Raw genomic sequence first — 20,777 nt, 5'->3', positions numbered from 1 at the left:
AACAGGGAGGGGAGAGAGAGATAGTAACATCGATGAAAGAGGACATCAATTGGCCACCTCCTGCATGCCCCACACTGGGGACTGGGCCCACAACTTGGGCATGTGCCCTGACCAGGAATTGCATTGGTGACCTCTTGGTGCATGAGTGGACACTCAACCACTGAGTCACACCGGCTGGGCCGCTGTATATTTTATTTATGCGGAAATGTCTGTCCATACTACAATAATTGAAACAACAGTTAATATAATTAAATGAATGCTTTTTCTTCTGTTAGACTTGTAAATATCAAAGCAGCAATTAAACAAGGTCTAAGGCTATTCTCACATTACCCACTTCCGGGAAATAAAATTTCCCCATGCTCCAAGATATTTTAAGGGATGCAATTTATAGAGTAGCAGAAGAGATGGTATTGCTTATGATTTTTCATAGTGACGCAAGTTAGCAAATGTCCCTTTGTGGATATCATATTCTGAGTAAATCCTTAAAAAAAGGATTTACCAGAAAGCAAAAACCAGCCCCCTACAGATTTGGACTGAGGGTGGAGCCTCAGGGATTTGTGGGCGGAGCCACACAGGGTCTGGGTGTGTTCTCTGTTCTCCCTGGCACTACTTGGCTCCGCTCGCTTGTTCTCGGCTCCCTTTCGGCTCTGCTCGGCTCCCGGAGGGAGAGAGGCGGCGAGTTCCGCGCAGGCGCTCTCGGCTCCTGCTGCATTAGGGCTTCTCTCAGCCTTGTGTTTTCACTTCCTTCTCTTCCGAGCTGTATCCGGGTCGTTGCTTTCCCTATTGTCTCAGGCAATCGGCCTTGGACAGTGCAAATTCTGGGTCTTTTGTTGCTTCTGGTGCAGGCTAATAAAGTTTTTCTTTCTTTTCTTTTTTTCTAACAGTTTTAACGGGGGAAATTAACTCCCCAGGGTTGCCAGGTTGGCCGCGCTGCCTGGACCGGAGGGCGCCTGTGCCCGGGGAGCACAGTGGGAAGGGGCGCGAGCGGCTGGGGCCGGTTCTGCGAGGACTAAGGGGCGGGTCGGGGGGTGGGGTGCGGGAGGGGACCACGGGGCTGCACCTGGGACGCCCGATCCGCTCGGCGGCACCCCCGATTTTAAATAGCATCTTCCGACTCGTTTCCGCGGTCTCAGTCCCCGACCTCGGCGCTGCCTGGGTCTCGCAGCCTCTCCCTAGGTCTCCTCCAAACGACCACCTCACGGATTCCTTAGTAAGTGTCGAAGGCCTCCGCGGGGAGAAGGTCCATTTCAGCCCTTCTGGAAGTCAGAGCCGGTGGGACAGCAGGGCGGGGGTGGGGCACTTCGTGGACGCTTCCCTTCCACTGTCCGCGGGAACGATCGGGGCTTTTATTACCTGAGCTTTGCGTTTTCTTTCTATTGACTGTTACGGTTCTTAAATGAGGATTTACGAGCGAGTCGCAGAAACATCACAAAATGTGCTTGAGGGTCAGCTTTGGTTTCGGCCCACCCCGTGGCTGGAGCTGCCCACGTTGCTTCCCGGTCCTCCCCAGCCCGCGTTCCCACCCCAACCTCCCCCAACGCCTTTTGCTGAGAATTGAATTATAAAGATCCCGGGCCAAGGTCTTCTGTGCCTTCCCTTAGCACCAGAGCTCTCCCCTATAGTTTGTGTGATTTTAAATGACTCTATAATGTTTTTGTTTTGTTTTGTTTTGTTTTGTTTTGTTTTGTTTTTCTTAACAGTGGATCGAAGCTCCAAGAGGAGGCAGGTGAAGCCTTTGGCAGCTTCTCTGCTAGAAGCTCTCGATTATGATAGTTCAGATGACAGTGATTTTAAAGTTGGAGATGCATCAGGTAAATGTTTCTCTCTTCCCTTTCCCAGCTTTCTGGAGTTGGGTTTATTTTCAGATTTTTTTTTTTTTAAGAATTGGTTTTTATTAAAAATGCCAATTTAAAGTTAAAGCACATAAACTTTATTTATTTTGTCCATTTGATTTCCCACATTTCTCTAAGATCCTGTCACTAGGTCCTATCATTGCTTCTGTTTATGTTGATACTTAGATAATGAGCCTGCAGGAGGACTTACTTATTTCAAAGATGCAAAAACATTTTCTCTATTCTTTACTTGAAAGTACATTTATACTTATTTTATGGATAGAGGGAAAAAAAATTGAGAGATATTACTAGGTAGAGTAACATCCTGTGAGTGATGTGAGCTAGGAACTGTTCATGAGCCAGGTTCTTTTTTCAAATCACTTGGCACCCTCTGACCAGAGAAAAAAGTTGTGCTTCCTAGTAGCCACTGGACCTAGTGGGTTGGGCTTTTCAGAAATCTCTGAGATGTAAAGCATGCATGCTTGATTGCTTTATATTTCATGATTTTGAAAACAATGAACTTTTTAAAAGGGTCACATATTCACATTGTACAAAATTGGAAAACATAAAAGCATAGTTTACTTTGTATCTTCTGTTCATTGTAACTCATATAGAGATACATACAAAGTTTTAATCTTAGGAATCTGAGAAATGGATACAAATTATATTTACATATTTTATGTGAAAAAGACCAAGAGACACATGGACAATAAACATTACTTACAATCCTTTCCCTTTAGAATGGAAATTTAAATAAAGTGAGAAATGAATACCTTTATAATTTCATCTTTTTAACTTAAAAAAAAAACTTTTAAAATGTATTTATTGATTTGAGAGAGAGAGAGAGAGAGAGAGAGAGAGAGAGAGAGAGATTAATTAGTTGTACCACTTATTTATGCATTCATTGGTTGCTTCTTATATGTGCCCTGACTAGAGATGGAACCCGAAAGCTTGACGTATCAGGTCAACGCTCTAACCAACTATGCTACTTGGCCAAGGCTCATCCCTTTGGTTTCTAAGTATTCTTCCACAAAATCTCTAAGCATAGAGATTGTCTATGCTTAGTCAATCTCCTTTCTGTTTTTGTCCTGCTAGGGGTGATAAGAAGGGATGAAGTTAGGTTCTGTTACTATTATTACTTTTAATAGCATCAACAATCAGAATTTACTTGTGATTTACTGATAACTTTTTGTTTCTATAATTTCATTTAATTTTTAAAGTAATTTAGTGAAGGAAATATTTTACAAATGATAGGGGAATTGAGTTTAAAGAACTTGTATGAGGTCAGTCAGGCCATAATGGAATCTAATCTGTCTTTTGATTCCAAAATTTACAATCTTTTCTCTGTTTAGATCCTAAAAAGAGATAGGATATAATCTTAAACAATTTATATGTTTTGGTGCCTAATTGAGATCACTCCCAGTAATCAAAAGTTGTTAAGTTTATCTTGATTAATTGTTTTTTTAACCATGGCTTCTTAGCACTTGTATCTTCCATTTAGTTGATTCACTGATGCTTGGTACTTCCAGAGAAGGGAAAGGAAAGGAAGGACAAGGGGGTAAAATCCAAATTTACTTTAGTTCTCTTGGTGAAACCTTGGCAGATAGAATATTCTTGGCTAGAATGTTATTTTGGTTTGTTACGGTCCAGATTGTAAAGTGTGACAAAATAAGCTGGGTCTCAGAAATTGACTTATTTGAATACCATTATGGGAAATACTCCAAAGCTTAATTTATTTAAGTATTCCATAATTATTTTTGGCAATACATTCTGATTTTGTAAACTCTAAATAGAGTTTGTGGAATCCCAGCCTTACTTATGAATAGGAGATTAAACTGAAAGTGGAGAAATAGAAACCATTTGTTGATCATAGCTTCTTTCAAAAGAATTTCTAGAAATGACTCCTGACTTCCTTAAAACTAAATGTTAAAATGCTTAGATTGATTGGCCTCAATATTTATTTGGATTCTGTGCATCAATTTCTTCTGATCTTCATTTTGACATCTGAAATTCTAACTACAAAACTTCATATTTCTTTCTTTCTTTTTTTTTTTTTTATCCTCACCCGAGGACATTTTTCCATTTTTTGTTTAGGTAGAGTGGGAGGGAGAGAGAGGAACCGAGAGAGAGAGAGAAACATGGATGTGAAAGGAACACATTGAGTGGCTGCCACCCGCACAACCGACCAGGGCTGGGGACAAACTGCAACCGAGGTACGCGCCCTTAGCAGGAACCGAACCCGGGTCTCTCAGGACTGCAGGCCGACGCTCTAACCGCTGAGCCAAACCGTCCGGGGCAAAACTTCATATTTCTGTTCGGTTTTAATAATAAATATATATAATTCTATAGAAAAAGGTTATTATATTTAAGACCCTTGTAGATAAACATAATTTTATTCATGTGTTTTTCAGATGATAAAATCTAAAAAGACAAATAGTGCTCAAAAATTACCTCTCAAGTGATTATTGACAGTTAATAATTATAAGCCTCTACTATTAAAAAATATGAACTAAAAATAGATTATCTCTTTTTTTTTTTTTTTTTTTTTTTATCCTCACCCGAGGACATTTTTCCATTTTTTGTACAGATAGAGTGGGAGGGAGAGAGAGGAAGAGAGAGAGAGGGAAACATCGATGTGAAAGGGACACATCGAGTGGCTGCCACCCGCACGACCCAACCAGGGCCAGGGACAAACTGCAACCGAGGTACGTGCCCTTAGCGGGAACCGAACCCAGGTCTCTCCGGACCGCAGGCGGACGCTCCAACCGCTGAGCCAAACCGGCCAGGGCAAATAGATTATCTCTTATTTTATATATAATGTGAAAATAGAGCTAAATTTTTTATTTTTGATTGAATAGAGTTAGTAAATAAAATCTGAAATTAATAAATAAAAATCTGAAATTAAAACAAAATATAAGTATATTAGAATTATGGTGATAACCACCAGAAAAACCATATATGTAGAAATGTTCAGTGAAACCATATAAAATTAACAGTTTTATAGGTATAAAACTGTCAAATATGGGCAATTTCATGGTTTGGCCTAGTTAAAGTGGTTGTATTTGAGAATTGGACCTAGGATTAGGGCTAGGAAAGTTCCATTTAGTAATCTGCTATATAAATAGAAACTTTTTGAAAAATAATACCTGTATTGCTTTTATTAAACAAGAAAAAATAGCAATGCTTTGTCCCCCAACCCTCTGGCCAAAGTAAGATGGTTAACTTTGTATCTTAAGTCATAGTTTAGTTAGGTGAAATTGTCATAAAGTAATTTAACTGGAAGAGTCAGGCTGCGACTTTGGAAATGTTTTGTGCTTAAATTGACTTTGGTAATGTTCTGTGCTAAATTTGACTTTAGCTTAAGTGGATCAAGATATGTTCATTGACCATCTGTAGTTTTGTTTAAAAGCACTTTTCTGGATGTAATGGTGGATGCACTAAGAAATAGTGATAGTATTTGAATAATTAAAGAAAATAATGGATAGTGATTGATCACTTACTTATACAGTTTAAATCTTTCAAAGGATATGAGACTACTTTAGACTGGATTGATTTAGGAGAATTGATGAGGAGATAAGAGTTAAATTAGGAACTGAAATCTAGGTGGAGAAAGCATTGTGTTAAAAATGTAGAGTTTGGAATGTTGGTTATTAATCCTAGATCATGACTGAATAAAACAATAGAAGAGATGAGCCTGGAAAATTAAAATGAGATCAACTGAAGGCCTTATATGCTAGACCAGTATTTCTTAATCTCAGCGCTATTGACATTTTATGTCAATAGCCAGTCCTATATATTGTTGGATGTTCAGCAGCATCCCTGTCTTCTAGGTACTAAATGCCAGTAGCATCCTCCCTACGTAGCATTCCCCACCCCTTGTCTTTTCTTTCTTTATTTTTTTAATCCTCACCTGAGGACATTTTTCTATTCTTTATTCAGATAGAGTGGGAGGGAGAGAGAGGAAGAGAGAGAAAGAGAAACATCCATGTGAAAGGGACACATCGAGTGGCTGCCACCCACACAACCCAACTAGGGCCGGTGACAAACTGCAACCAAGGTACATGCCCTTAGCGGGAACTGAACCCAGGTCCCTCTGACCACAGGCCAACGCTCTAACCGCTGAGCCAAACCAGCCAGGGCAACCCCTTGTCTTTTCATGGCAACCATTCTCTCTAGACACTGCCAACTGTCCTCTGTGGGAAAAATTGCCACAGCTGGAAATAGAGGGTGAGTTGTGTTCACTGATTGGCTTTTTAGAAAGAGCTATACAGGATTAGTCAATATGGTCACAAGACGATAACTGAATATCCAATAGACTGGTGATCTATTGTCGATTGTGTATATTTATAATACTAATCACTGTTGGACTACATCAATGAACAGAATAATTAAATAATTTGATTTGATGAACAAAGATGAATCTTTATATTGCAAAGCTAACATGATACTCTGATTTAAATCATACTGTTTTATTTTTTGTTTTTGGTTTTATTTGATATTTATCATGGGGAAAACTTAAGTATTGACTATTGTGAAGGGATTCTTGAATGATGATTTTTTAATTCTGTTAACTGTAAAATAATCTGTAACTGTCTATAAATTGAAATAGCTATTGATTAGACAGATTTTGATAGTATGTTTAAGAAGGTTACCTTTTGTTTAACTGAGTAGGAAGTAGGGATTTTGGTTTTAAATATTTTGTTCTAGCATAAACATTTTTATTACAGATTAGAATTAACTGGTCCTTATCCCCACGGTTAGCTGTATTCGAAGTATTTGGATTGTTTCTCTTATCTGTTCTTTTTTCTTGAAGGGTATAAGAATGATAGATTTGGAATATGGCAGAGAGTCTTTGTTTGAATTCATAGCAACAGGAAATTTTTCTTTGCAGCCTACAAAAATATAGATAGCCAAGGACTATGATTTACTCATTGTCATTATTGCCAAGCTATGCCGGTAACTAAATATTTTTATCTCCATCCCTCAAGTGCATATGTACCAAAAAAGAAGTGATGACTAATCAGATGAGGAAGTTATTTTTCAGAGATCAAAGAAAAATAAAATTTGATATATTACTGATGCCTGCAGTTGGAATATGGCTAATATGTTATATTTGGAGAATGAAGGGTTGGGTAAGCTACTAGGATTTGGATTTGTGGAAAAACTCATATTCTTCTAATGTTATGTTAAAGTTTTTTTGGTTTGTTTGTTGTTGTTATTGTTTGTTATTTATCTCCCGAGGATATTTTTCCATTGATTTAAATTTTTTTTTTTTTAGATAGAGTAGAAGGGAGGTGGTGGTGGGGGGGGGAGAGAGAGAGAAACACTGATATGAGAGAAATACATCAATTGGTCGCCTCTCACATGATCCCTACTGGGCTGGGAATTGAACCTGCAACCTCGGTACATGTCCTTGACAGGGAATCGAACTTGTAACCCTTTGGTCTGAGGGGCTGACGTTCTAACCACCGACCAAAACCAGCCAGGGCAAGCATTTAAGTTTTTAAAGATTACAAAATCAAAATTACAAATATTTTTGATGTTTTGCAAAATTTACTAATAGCAAAGTTGGATTCCTCTTGATCAGTAACCTACATTTGTGCCCCAGTTAATTTTACTTTTGTATTGTTACATTTTTATTGGTAAAATAACTAGGAATACTTATTAGGTACTTCTAAAAAGACTTCCAGAAGATTAGTCCAAAAGAAAAGTACCTTTTCTCCATTTCCCAGCTTTCTTTAGTATTGTCTTGCTTACAAGACCTTTCAATATTCTTTAGTCAGTATGCACATAGATTCTTTTGTACCTTGGATGTTTTATTCAACTCTACTTATTATTTAATAGATCCATATCTAAAATATCAAGAAATTATTATTATTATTTTCCAGAGGTAGATTTTTTGTTTGTTTTTGTTAGGTTGGGTTTAATTGTTGTGAGTGGTATAAAAAAATCATAATTTTCTTAATGATTTATAGAGCTATTGGCCTGAAAGAAATCACCTATTTGTGAGTGATATTGGGTTCATATACTTTTTTGAAATCCAAGGAGCTCACAAATCCAGAGGTGTTTTCTAAGTTTGGCGTGAACTTATTTGAAGGTAAAACCTGATTGGTACTGATAGGAGTTTATTTTTAGTGTGTATTTATTACACATAAATATTCATATATTTTACTGCAGAAATAATGTGTTTGATTATAGGACAGGACCATAGACTTCAATGGAGTGCTAGTGTGATATATTTTGCATATACCATGCTACCCTTCTAAAAGTAACAACAACAACAACAAAATCTAGCCTAGCCGGTGTGGCTCAGTGGTTGAGCTTCATCCTGTGCACCAAGAGGTTGCCAGTTCGATTCCTGGTCAGGGCACATCCCCTGGGTGTGGGCTCAATCCCCAGTAGGGGGCATGCAGGAAGCAGCCAATCTATGTTTCGCTCTCATCGATGTTTCTATCTTTATCTAAAAATCAATAGAAGTCTATTAAAAAGAAATCTAACTTCTGAATCACATTTGGCTCCAAAAATTTAAGAGAAGGAATTATTGACCTACATGATTTTGTGTCCTGTGCAAGATTGTTTAGGATGAGAGTGTTTTTTCACAACAGTCCTGAATAAGTTGTGGGTACCTGTATGATAATCTAGAGATTGACAATAATTTTATAAAGTCAGTCAACATCCACTAAATGTTAGTCTTTTTTTTTTTTTAATCTTCACCTGAGGATATTTTCTCATTTATCATTTGATAGAGTGGGGGCTGGGGAGAGAGAGAGAGAGAGAAACATCGATGTGAGAGAGACACATCAACTGGTGGCCTCCCGCATGACCCGACCAGGGCTGGAAGGAACCGCAACTAAGGTACATGCTCCTGACTGGAATTGAACCCGTGACACATTGGTCTGCCTGTGGACACTCCAACCGCTGAGCCAAACTGGCCAGGGCTCTGTTTTTAAAATGTGATTTAACTAGCAGGATTTTTATTTTATCACCATTTGTAAAGGATTTTTGAGCTATTTTAAATACCAGGTACTAATTATAGACAACTTTCTTTACATCTAATGCCCAATTTATTACAGAGGCTAAGGCTGGTTAACAGAAATTAAAATGGTGTGGAAACATACACTTTTTCATCATTTACTACTACTCTTTTCTTGGTTATAGATGCAAAATATTCATCACCCCGCAGATTTTACTATTGGTGTTGGCCATGACCTGACTGTGATTGTTTCTTACTTCCTTTGTGCTCCTCTCCTGTATCCCTCTCCCTAGATGTTTTAGATTTTTATTTGATCAGGCATAAAGATGATTTGAAGGTTACTGAGCAGTGCTGGGCAAAGAGCGTGTGGGCGGTGCTAGGCAGGAACGGAAAAGACTTGCCAGAAGGCTTCTAGTCTAGAACTATGTGAACTCTTTAATGTCCTTAGCCTATCTTTTTAGTGACTACTATGGTTGCTCATTTACAAGGCTTAGTTTTTAAAAAATCATTAATTTTTTTCATTCTAGGGGATATAGCAATTACTGCCTAGAATTTTTGAAAGTTTAGGGGACTCTTTTATTGATATCCTAGAAAGCATCCTAGAAAGCAGGAACATTGATAACTTGCTTCTCTTGCAGCTTCCAGTTTCTGTGCCATTGCTATTGTCTCTTGTCACCTGTGTACTTGCTGCTTCTCAAATTGATTGGTATCTTAGGGATGTGGTACAAGTCGACTGTTGTTAATATCTATGCTGAATCTTGCTGAGCAAAGCATGAAACAACGAAACAAAGTTTTCTGGGCCAGGATATTTTTGTTCTGAATGTGACTCAATGTTTGTAAGTCCATATAGTTTATGAAAGGAAGATATAAGGGAAGAAGATTTTGGAGTGCATTCTATTATTAAGTTAAAATCTGGTGCCCAATTTTTAAAGTGACATTTACTTTTAGAAAAAAAATGCCTCTGGGGTACCAAATAAAGCATGTGCTATATGACACAAGAGTGCTTCTCTTTTTAAAGCATATTTTAATTTAAAGTTACATATATTCATCTTCATTAGTGCTATACTGAACTAAAACCATTACACCAACTTCATTGATTTATTATTTAATCAGGTTAGTAATGTCTACCATCATTTGACTTAAATTTGTTTATATTGTTTTGCAAGTTACAGATTTTGGTGGTTTCATTTGTGTCAGCGTTGTGTGTGTGTGTGTGTATGTATATACATATGTGTGGTTTTTTTTTTCTCATATTTTCAACAGATTCTGAAGGGAGTGGTAATGGAAGTGAAGACCCCTCAAAGGACAGTGGAGAAGGTTCCTGTAGTGATTCTGAAGAAAATATTTTAGAGGAAGAAATACATGAAGATATTAAAGTAAAAGAAGAAGAACTTAAAAATTCTGCAGAAGAAGAAATACTGTCATCAGAAAAACAGTTAATTAAAGTGGAAAAGAAGGAAGAAGAGGAAAATGGAGAAAGACCTAGAAAGAAAAAGGAGAAAGAGAAGGAAAAAGAAAAAGAAAAAGAGAAGGAGAAAGAAAAAGAGAAAGAGAAGGAGAGAGAGAAGGAGAAAGAAAAAGCAACAGTCTCTGATAATGTGGCTGCTTCTGCTGCTGCCTCCACACCAGCCACAAGCCCTCCTGCTGTTAACACATCTCCTTCAGTCCCCACGACAGCTGCCACAGAGGAACAAGTCAGTGAGCCAAAAAAGTGGAACCTTCGTCGGAATCGGCCACTTTTGGATTTTGTCTCCATGGAAGAACTGAATGACATGGATGACTATGACAGTGAAGATGACAATGATTGGCGGCCTACTGTAGTAAAGAGAAAGGGAAGATCTGCATCTCAGAAAGAAGGAAGTGATGGAGACAATGAGGATGATGAAGATGAGGGGAGTGGGAGTGATGAGGATGAGAATGATGAAGGCAATGATGAAGATCATAGCAGCCCAGCCAGTGACGGGGGTTGCAAGAAGAAGAAGAGTAAAGTTCTTAGCAGAAACAGTGCTGATGATGAGGAACTGACCAATGATAGCCTGACACTATCTCAAAGCAAGAGTAATGAGGTAGATCAACCCAATTTTTATGATATCTGTCTGTCTGGGGTAAAGGGAATTCTTCTCTAAGCAAGTCTACTCATTATATTAAGTGGCTTCCTTGAAATCCTATTTATAGACAGTTGTGGGAATGACTGAGCACCCTAACTAACATTTATTCATTTAACCAACCAACCTTTCTTGAGTACCTACTATTTGTCACCGTTCTCAAGGAGCTCACAACCATCGTTCTCAAGGAGCTCACAGTCTATATATTTAGAGGAATATTTTTATATTCATAGGCTTGGGAAATGGTAGGGTTTTTCTTTTACCTTTCTATCCTCTCACCCCATTGTTCATAGGACTGCTGAATGGTGCTAAGTGGATTCTGAGAATAGTCACCTTTCTTTCAACTTATTTATATTCATATCCACCTAAAAGTTTAGATTTTTAGAATACTTTAGAGCAGGGCAGAAAACAGCTTAAGGATTGTCTCAGCCTTTTAGAGATTAATTTTCAAGGTAATTTTTTTTTACCGTTGTAGCACCATCAACTGAATGGTCACTAAATCTTTGCTTTAGATGTATGGGAGTAAATGTAAACCATATGTTTACATGTATTTAGTGAATAACTTCTCTCTACAAAGAAATGAAAACAAACAATCATTTCTATTATAAAACAAACATTTCTATCATAAAACTACAGTAATGACTCAGTTCTTCCACTTGAAGTTCTACTACTGAAAGTTAGGTTTATCCATGGGGCCCAAGATGCAACATTCAAGACTCTTCAGTCAAACACATTTGTGTCTTTTTGTCTGTGTGTTTATGTATATGTTTTCCTTCAAAAGAAAGATTGAGTTGTCTTCTCACTTGTAGATGTATCTGTTACATCATATGTAGAATTACAATAATTAAGTCTGGCATTTTGTTAGCGTGTTTATAGTCATGAAAATTCACTTTCAGTTTATCAAGCACTTATTTTTTGTTTTATTTATACCATTGAAATAGGTTAAACTGGTAGAAAGTTTTTCTTTTTATGCTTTATTTGTTATTTTACATTTCTTTTGCTTACAAATTTTATATAGCAGTGATTATCTATCTTAATTAAGTTTCATTTAAACATTTGGTGATTTTTCTTAACCAAATACTATATAGCAGTTGGTGAGGGGTTATATGTCAATAGAGATGAAACAACAGTTTATATTTTAGATTATAAACATTTTTTAAGTTCTAATGTATCCACTTTCATATGAAGAGTATTGCTTGCCTCCAGTGCTATCTTAACTATTTCTTTAGGTAAAGGAAAATTGTCATATGGAATATAGTACAGTATTTCCATATTCTCAATGCCAATCTGTGGAAATGGAAGTTATGGAGAATCCAATTGTTCATATCTGATTTATAGGTGTGCTTGCAGTTTATTTTACAGCACTTAGTATTCCAGCTGTACTTACTGAATACGTTTACCTTCGGCAGCATCACTTCCTCTCTTCATTTTTATTGGCCTGACATTCACAAACGTAGGCTGGCTAATGATTGAGGCACTGTGGTTTAGATTTATGCTTTGGTGCGGGGATACCTTCATATGTTTAGAAATTTGCCACATAAAATCTGTTCATTTTCCATTTCTTAATAACCTGTAATATATAATATATTAAGAGGTTGTAGGCTATTTTTATGATGCATTTAAAGGCCACATGTGCTGTGTAGTTTATTTCTTACCAGAAAAGACCTTAGTGAATAACGGGACTTGATATATTTAGGTTAACAGTCCCAAGGAAATGAGATTCCAGAGCATTTCTTGGAAAAGTGCCTTGTTTCTTCTTAAATAGCTAAATTAATTCCTCTTCTGTTATTTTATGTTTATTTTCCTTTTGCTCTACTCTATGTAGAAATGTAGGAAAACTTATAGAAAGTTAATTTTTCCTGAATAATAGTCTGTCTGAGTGTTTGATAAATGTTTTCCCCCAAAGACTATTATTCACCTTCTTCAATAATTCTTTTACTTTAGTTCTATTTAAATGTTACTCAAATTAGATACAAAATTTTCATAAAAACTAATCAATTGAGATTATTATTTCATCTTATGTTTCTAAATTTCCTATTCATATGATCTTGATTTTGTAAAAAGATGACTAAAGGTAATCTTTGTTGCCTTATAGCCAATGTTTGTATCTTCCTAGCTGTCTTAGGTAGTTATACCTTGCCAAGTGTCCGTTAGTTACTATGTATTTATTTGAAGTTTTATTTTTCTCTGCTTTTACTTTAAGTGTCAAATACTACTGTGTAGCAGAGATAGCTAAAATACAGCTTAAGAAATACCTAGTAGAATTATATTTAGTTTTATAAGGAGATACACATTTTTCTTGGCCTCTATGTCTAGTACGTTGGAGGGAAAGGGTGTTGGGTGTCATGTAAATGATACCCAGGAACTTGAATAATTTTGAAGTTTCTTGGGGGAATTTTATATTTTTTTGAGAAGGGGCCCTTTATAACTGTTGGTTGTTAATGGCCTGAACATACCTATCTATGCTGCAGACCTTGAAATATCTAGAGCAGTGATTCCCAAACATTTTGGTCTCAGGACCTCTGTACATTCTTAAAAAATATTGAGAATCCCAGTTATTATTTATGTAGTTTATATATCAATATTTACCATTTCAAATTAAAACTCTGAAATTTCAAAAAATAAGACATATAGAAGCACATAAGTTACTGGGTTGATAATGCTATCCCAAGTCACATAGCTTGTGAAAAACTACCTTACACCCATGGCAGAGACTGAAAAAGGCAGACAACCTCTGTATTATTATGAAAATAGCCTTTACCTTGTGGACCTCCCTAAAGGAGAGTTCCTAGACCACATCTTGAGAACTACTGTTCTAGAATTGGGCATTTTTTGCATATGGGCACTTGCTTTTGTCAGTGGTTTTATGGTATTTTCGAATTTGTTACAGTTTGAACAATCCCCTCGGAATACAGTTATATGTCGTTTCAAACTTTTATCTTGACGCTTTGAGATTCACTAAGGTTATCTCACCTTTTTAGTTTTCTGAAGTAAACTTTTTTGGAGGGCTGTGTAGTATTTTTAGAGTCTGTTTTTCATTTTTAGGACTTTACAAGGAGAGCTTTGGATAAATATATGATGGGAAATCATATCAATAGAAATTTTCAGATGGAAGTATTTTTTTAAATAAAAGACTCAGTTATATTAAATGTATATTAGTGTCTTGCCATGTGAGGAAATGGCAATTGTCATCTGATTTGTTAATTAAAATGTAAAAATTTTGCTGAAATTTATAAATTGTCACTGTTTAGGGCTTTTTATTTATTAATCACTTGCTTTCTTACACATTTCAAAATAAAACAAATTTATCTAAGGCCTAAAAAGTCAATTTATAACACTGTATAAAAATTACTTGAGATTCTTATGAATTTAACCTTCTTTAAAAGCACAGAGGAAGAATTGTTGGTCAAACTTTTTGCTATACTAATTATTTTCTCTTATTCAAGGCAATAGATTCATTTAGTTCTGGTTTTATATGTAGTGTGCTGCAATTTCCTTCTATTAAAAATACATATAACTTAGAATTTACTCTTTGTGTATATTATCTATAATCATCTATGTGGAATACACAAATAAATGAACACTAAACATACTTCAGAGTCATGAGACCATTGGGCAATGTTATCATTTTTGGTATAACATTTAAGTCCCAAGGGAAAACAAAATGAAATAACTTGTTATAATTAGTTTACAGAAGTGTCCCACTTATTCTTTTTTTTTTTAATCCTCACCTGAGGACATTTTTACATTCATCTTCAGATAGACAAGGAGGGAGAGAAAGACACAGAAAGATCGATGTGAGTGAGACACGTGGATTGGTTGCCGCCCACACAACCCCAACCAGGGCCCGGGACAAATTACAACTGAGGTACGTGCCCTTTAGTGCGAACCAAACCCGGGTCTCTCTGATCCTCGGGCTGACGCTCTAACTGCTGAACCAAACCTGCCAGGGCTCACTTATTCTTATAATTACCACAGAAATCCTTTAAATTATTCCACAATATTCAAGTTATATTCTAGGTGATTCTCTTGTGCCATTCAAAACCGACTTTCCCAATTTCTATTTTTATGTAAAAATTATATTTTCAAGTGATATGTTTTGTAGTGAAAGCTTTAACTTAAGTATTTTTCCAGAAACTTGAAAAGTGATATACAGCTTTAGAAATATAATAAAAGTTGATATTAAATTGGCTTTTATATTCTGATTATAAGTGTGCTTAAACCCATGTTTGATCTATTAAAGACAACTTAGAGCATGATTTTAAGAGAATGTGTTATTCAGATTTTCTTGTGGAAACATTGCCTTCCAACCATTGGATTGGGTAGTATTATTATGGGGCACTAGTTCTCCCCATTTCTCTCTCTTTGCATTACATTTCTATTATGAGTTTCTAATGGGAACAGAGGGCCAAAGATTCCAGTTAACTGTTATCTCTGCCTCTAAATGATAATGTGTATATAGAGAAATTGGTGCAGAGATACAACTTACCCACTTACTGTTTCCCTGAGCAAAATAGAAAAATAGGAAAGTAATTGAATTAGAGCTACTTGTTGATGTTAATTTTTCTGATCCGTGAAAATTTACTTGTTTCCCCACATGGATAAACCCTTTCCAAGGGCTGATTAATTTTTGTAATTCCAGCAAAGAAATATTGTCACAGCCCATAAACACCAGTATTCTCTCAGTCATCAAACTCTGGTTGTTTGTTAGGTCTTTCCCTAGCCTGTGCTTTTTTTAAACCTAGATATGGTATTCTAAAAAAAAAAAAAAAAAAAAAAAGTCTTTTTGGATTTAACCATGGGGAAATATTTACAGTAACGATGGTCATTGAGGCTTATAACTTTTCTTTTGGGGTTCCAAAGAAGATTCCCAGCTCAGTGTCTCTTTTGACCCACCTACAAGCAATGCAGAGGAAAGGAGAATGGGAATGAGTACCTAGCATGTCTTGGGAACATTCTTTCATACATTATGTAATTAATTCTCACAACAACTTCATGAGGTAGGTATTTATCATCCCATTTTAGAGTTGAGAAAACTACATCTTCAAGGTTCAGCAGTTATTATATGAGAGATGAGAATGAAACCACACATTTGCCTCTAAGATAAATGCTATTACATTTGAAGTATGGCTAATGGAATGAAAAGCTGGGCATATTTTTGTTTTGCTCACTGTATGAATGTACTGTAAAACATGAGTTTGTTTTCTTTTTAGGAAGTTTTTACTTGTATTTGCTTGCCATGTCCAAAGCCCGTAATCTATCTCACTTTTATAACAAAAAGAAGCAAAATATAACATTTTAGAATACTAGAATTCTCAAGAGAAATGGCATACCTCCTTGTTGACTTGTGTACTCTTTTCTTATTTTTTTACAGATCAATTGCAAGTTTACATGTATTACACAGAAATATATTGAAAGTATTATTGTGACATTTGATGTCATTTAGTGTCACAAATTGCTATTGAAATGATTAAGTGTTACATTTCTATATTGGTCAGTTTAAAAGAATATAAAAAATTAATATAAAAATGTATTTAGTGAATGTACAATATGTAGCTAATTTATTAATTTTGTTTCTGAATATGGTTAGGTCCTTAAAATATATAGACTCAGGTGCCTCTTTTATTATGAAAACTAAGCCCAATCTGTTAAATATGACAAGAATTATCTTGTTAACTTATCCTTGAAAGTTCAGAAGATTTAAATTAAAAGAAGCAAACTCTCCCCTTTTTTGAAATTTTATATTTTTATATTTATTAATATATCTTTCTCCTTTTATATTACAATTAGCTAAGTATCTTTATTACCTAGTTTACATTTGATATTTCTTGACATAAACCTAATATGAGTGCATTGATTCTTCTACAACTATTTAACCTGGATCCTTTTCTAGATGGTTTTCGGTACCTGTATGCACAGATATACCTAGGTAGGCACTCATGTATCTATCATCCAGTAATTGGATGACCTTGAAACTTCTGAATGCCCCTTATACACATTAGGATTATAGAGTCTATAACTATGCCATCGCATACACGGTTGCTTATATGTTACTGATTTATTCCTGTTTAATATATGTATGTCTTGTCTTCCCTAGGTAGGATTATTAAGTTTCCAAAGAGTAAGAGCCCAATGTTTTATACTTTTTAAACTGATGTATAAGATTAATAATTACTTATAGGTTAATTTTTTCTTTCTCCTAGTTTAAGGGGTTAGACTATAATTTAGAATGGCAAAGCAGATGTAGAGTTGTTAGTTGCATGGTTGTTTTCTCATTTCCATGAGAGAGTATATGGGACTTAAAGAGAAGTGAAAAATTAGAGGGCATTTATATGGTCCTTTGACAAAGAGGTATATTTCTCAAATGTAATATACTACAAGAATAGAGAATGCAGCATAATTATGGAATTGCATAAAATAATGTTAAGTGAGAATTTTATTAAAATTACCTTTTAATTTAAATATGTGATTTTCTGATATATTTTAATACTAGGACTCGCTGATTCTTGAGAAGAGTCAAAACTGGAGTTCTCAAAAAATGGACCATATTATGATTTGCTGTGTTTGTCTGGGAGATAATAGCGAAGATGCTGATGAAATAATTCAGTGTGACAATTGTGGCATTACAGTCCATGAAGGTAATTTTGCTTTGTTTTTTCTCCTTTTAGAAATGGCTGATAGACCCTGCATTTAAAAAAGTAAAATCAATTCTTCTATATTTGTATTATTCTAAGATTTTCATATAATTTTCAATCAATAGAAGACATACTGAATCCTTAAAGTATGATGGCTATTCTTTTTCAGATTATGTTAACTTTAAATGTGTTTTTAATTTTTTTTATTATTGGGGTGATGTTGGTTAATAAAATTATATAAGCTTTAAGTGTATAATATAGTACATCATCTGTATATTGCATCGTGTGATCATCACCCAAAGTTTAGTCTCCTTCTGTTGCCATATATTTGACCTTTTTTACCCTCTTCAACCTCTCACCACTTTAAATGTGTTTTTAAATAATTAAAATAGAAATGTTATTATGTGGAAACCACAGTATTTCTTTGATGGTCAGTGTTATAGTTTTTTTTTCATGGCATTATTTATTTTTAGTTTTTAAATGAAATTTAATTGTAGAAAAAGTCTTAATATATTAGTCCAGTAGAATGCATTACAGTATTTAAAAAGTTACATTCTAAGTCTAGTGGTATTATACACTTTCTTCTTTCATAGTTATTTTTAATTTTGAACTTGAAAGGAGAATATATAGAGGTCATTTTATTTATTTATTTTTTAGATAGAGTAGAAGAGGGGGGAGAGAGAGAGAGTGAGAGAGAAACATCAATATGAGAAAAACACATTGACTGGTTGCCTCCTGCGCAACCCTGTCTGGGGCCATGGAATGAACCTGAAACCTAGGTCTGTACCCTTGACTGGGAAGCAAACCCATGACCCATTGGTCCACAAGCTGACACTCTAACCACTGAGCCAAACCGGCCAGAGCAGAGGTCATCTTTTAAATCTGAAATAGGAGTCACTGTAATATACTTGAAAATATTATTTTCTGATGATAATTTTCAAACCTTCATTATATGTTTTTTTAATTAAAATTTTTCTTTTGATGTAATTTCTGACTTACAGAAAAGTTATGAGTAATACAAAGCACACCCATATTTTCTTCACTCAAATTTTACAGATAGTAACATTTTGCTCTACTTGTTATATCTTCTCTCTCATATAATAGTTTTTTTTTGTTTTGTTTTTTCCTGAACTCTGAGGGAGTAAACTATAGACATAATGCCTCCTCTCCCCCTAAATACCTCAGTGTGTATTTCTTAAGAAGAAGGGCTTTCTCTTACATAAGCACATAGTTATCAAAGTCAGCAAATTAGCACTGATAGAGTACTATTTTCTAATCTACCAACTGTATTGACATTTTACCTCTTATCCCAATAATGTCAATTCTAACAAAATAAATCCAGGATCATTGATTGCTTTCATTTGTCTTGACAATTTAGTCAACTTTAATCTAGAACATATCCTGAGCTTTTATGTTTCATGGTATTTTTGAAGAATACAGGCCTATTCTTTCACAGAATGTCTTTAATTTTTTTTCCCCAATGTTTTTTTATGATTAGATTCAGGTTATGAACTTTAGGCAGGATTGTCACAAAAGTTACATTGTACTCTCAGTGTATCATATTATGTATATTTGTCTAGTTGCTAGTGATGTTACTTTGATTACTTGGGTGAGAAGGTGATTTCCAGGTTTCTCTGTGATAAAGTTATTATTTTTTCCGATCAGGGCCATGACTTCCACAAAACAGTACTTCTGTGGCCTTGCCCTTACCTACCTTTTCGGTATTACAGCCCTTCTCCCAGATAGTTCTGGGAGTGTGCTGGACTTGTCGGCCTGGGGCCTGTGGGGCCTGTGTTGTGTAACCCATCCTCTTGCTTCGTATGAAGCTGCCCTCGCTGGCTGCTAAGGCTCACTCTGGGAATGTCTCCTCTTCCTATTACTCATTCATTTTTTATTTCTGCAGCAATGTTCATTGATTACCTTCCATGTGGTAGGCATTCTGTAAGGTTTATACATGTAAAATAAACAGAATATAGAAATTGCTGACTTTGTGGAACTTAATGTTCATAAGAGGGACAGGCGATGAAAAAATAAAATAAATAAAATATCTGTTAGGTGGTAATCTGGACAATGGAGAAAAGCAAAGCAGGACAAAGAGTATTGGGAATGCTTTGGGTGCAGCTGATTGAGTGGATAGGTAGAAGGTTGCACTTATAAAAGGTGATAAAGAAAATCTTGTCTGATAAGGTGATATTTGAGCAGTGACCTGAAGAATGAGAGGAAGAAGCCATGTGAGTATTTGGGGAAAGAGCACGCTAGGAAGAAAGAGTAGTGAGTGTCAAGATCTTGAAGTGGGAACATACTTGGGATGTTTGTGTAATGACACAGCAATTGGTATGGCTGGAGCTGAGTGAGTGAGCTGGTTAGTGGTGGGGTAGAGATTGGGACAAACCAGTGAGGCCTTGCAGGTCATAGTACTGTTTTAGATTTAAAGAAAAATTTTTTTCTTTCTTTATTTTTAGAGAGAGAGAATGGGAGAGGGAGAGAGAGATAGAAACATTGATAAGAGAGAACATCGATTGGCCACCTCCTGAATGCCCCAACTGGGGCTTTAACCTCAACCTGGGCATGCGCCCTGACCAGGAGTCAAACCGGCAATCTCTTGGTGCATGGGTCGATGCTCAACCACTGACCCACACCGGCCAGGCCTGTTTTAGATTTTATTGTGATGGATATAGGAACACATACATGAGTTTTGATCAGAGAATTAGTCTGATTTGATTTATTTTGGAAGGATCACTCTGACTGTTGGGAGTAGACTGAAGTTGTCTATCAGGTCTAAGGTGTGAATCAGGGATACAGTTTAGGGAGACCATTGCAGAGATCCAAGACAGGAATAGGTTTTGAGGTAGACAGTATAAGTTTTGTTTTAAACTGGGCATAGGTAAGATGTTGGGACTAGAGATACAAATTTCGGACTCATCAGCCTACAGATGTTATTTAAAGGTGTGAGATTGGATGTGCTCTCTGGGATGTAAAAGTGGTCCCAGCACTTCAGAGGATGGGCAACACATGGCTGGCCCATAGGAGGAGATAGGAGGAGAACCATGGGAAAGCCTCCCAGGTGAAATCTGAAATTGGCCCCCGTATGCTGGAGGGCAGGGAGCCACTGAAGAAAAGGCAGATCACTCCAGATTGGTAGGTGGCAGGCTTAATAAGCCAAGGAATTTAGGAGGCTAGTCATAGGCAGCCACAAGCCGAAGTTTTTTGCACCCACTGATGCAAAAATCTT

General features: G+C 36.0%; 1 protein-coding gene across 4 annotated transcripts in view; it reads left to right on the top strand.

Annotated features, from left to right (window-relative positions):
- The window catches only part of PHF14 (PHD finger protein 14), a 178,650-nt gene that overhangs the window by 18,550 nt on the left and 139,323 nt on the right, over positions 1 to 20,777 (top strand). The window contains exons 1-4 of one of the 4 annotated variants that reach the window (XM_036246817.1): positions 728 to 1,210; positions 1,701 to 1,811; positions 10,069 to 10,871; positions 17,404 to 17,548. In XM_036246817.1, coding sequence (XP_036102710.1) covers position 1,210; positions 1,701 to 1,811; positions 10,069 to 10,871; positions 17,404 to 17,548 — 1,060 coding nt within the window. In that variant the 5' untranslated portion in view covers positions 728 to 1,209. Of the gene's footprint in view, positions 1 to 727; positions 1,211 to 1,700; positions 1,812 to 10,068; positions 10,872 to 17,403; positions 17,549 to 20,777 lie in introns of those variants that run through there. The other 3 variants (XM_036246818.1, XM_036246816.1, XM_036246815.1) reach the window with 3 other exon arrangements.

Source organism: Molossus molossus, unplaced genomic scaffold (assembly GCF_014108415.1).
Source record: "Molossus molossus isolate mMolMol1 unplaced genomic scaffold, mMolMol1.p scaffold_m16_p_7, whole genome shotgun sequence".
In the NCBI taxonomy this organism is placed as follows: Eukaryota; Metazoa; Chordata; class Mammalia; order Chiroptera; family Molossidae; genus Molossus; species Molossus molossus.
Note: the sequence above shows the minus strand (reverse complement) of the source record. Positions and strands in the feature narration are given on the sequence as shown.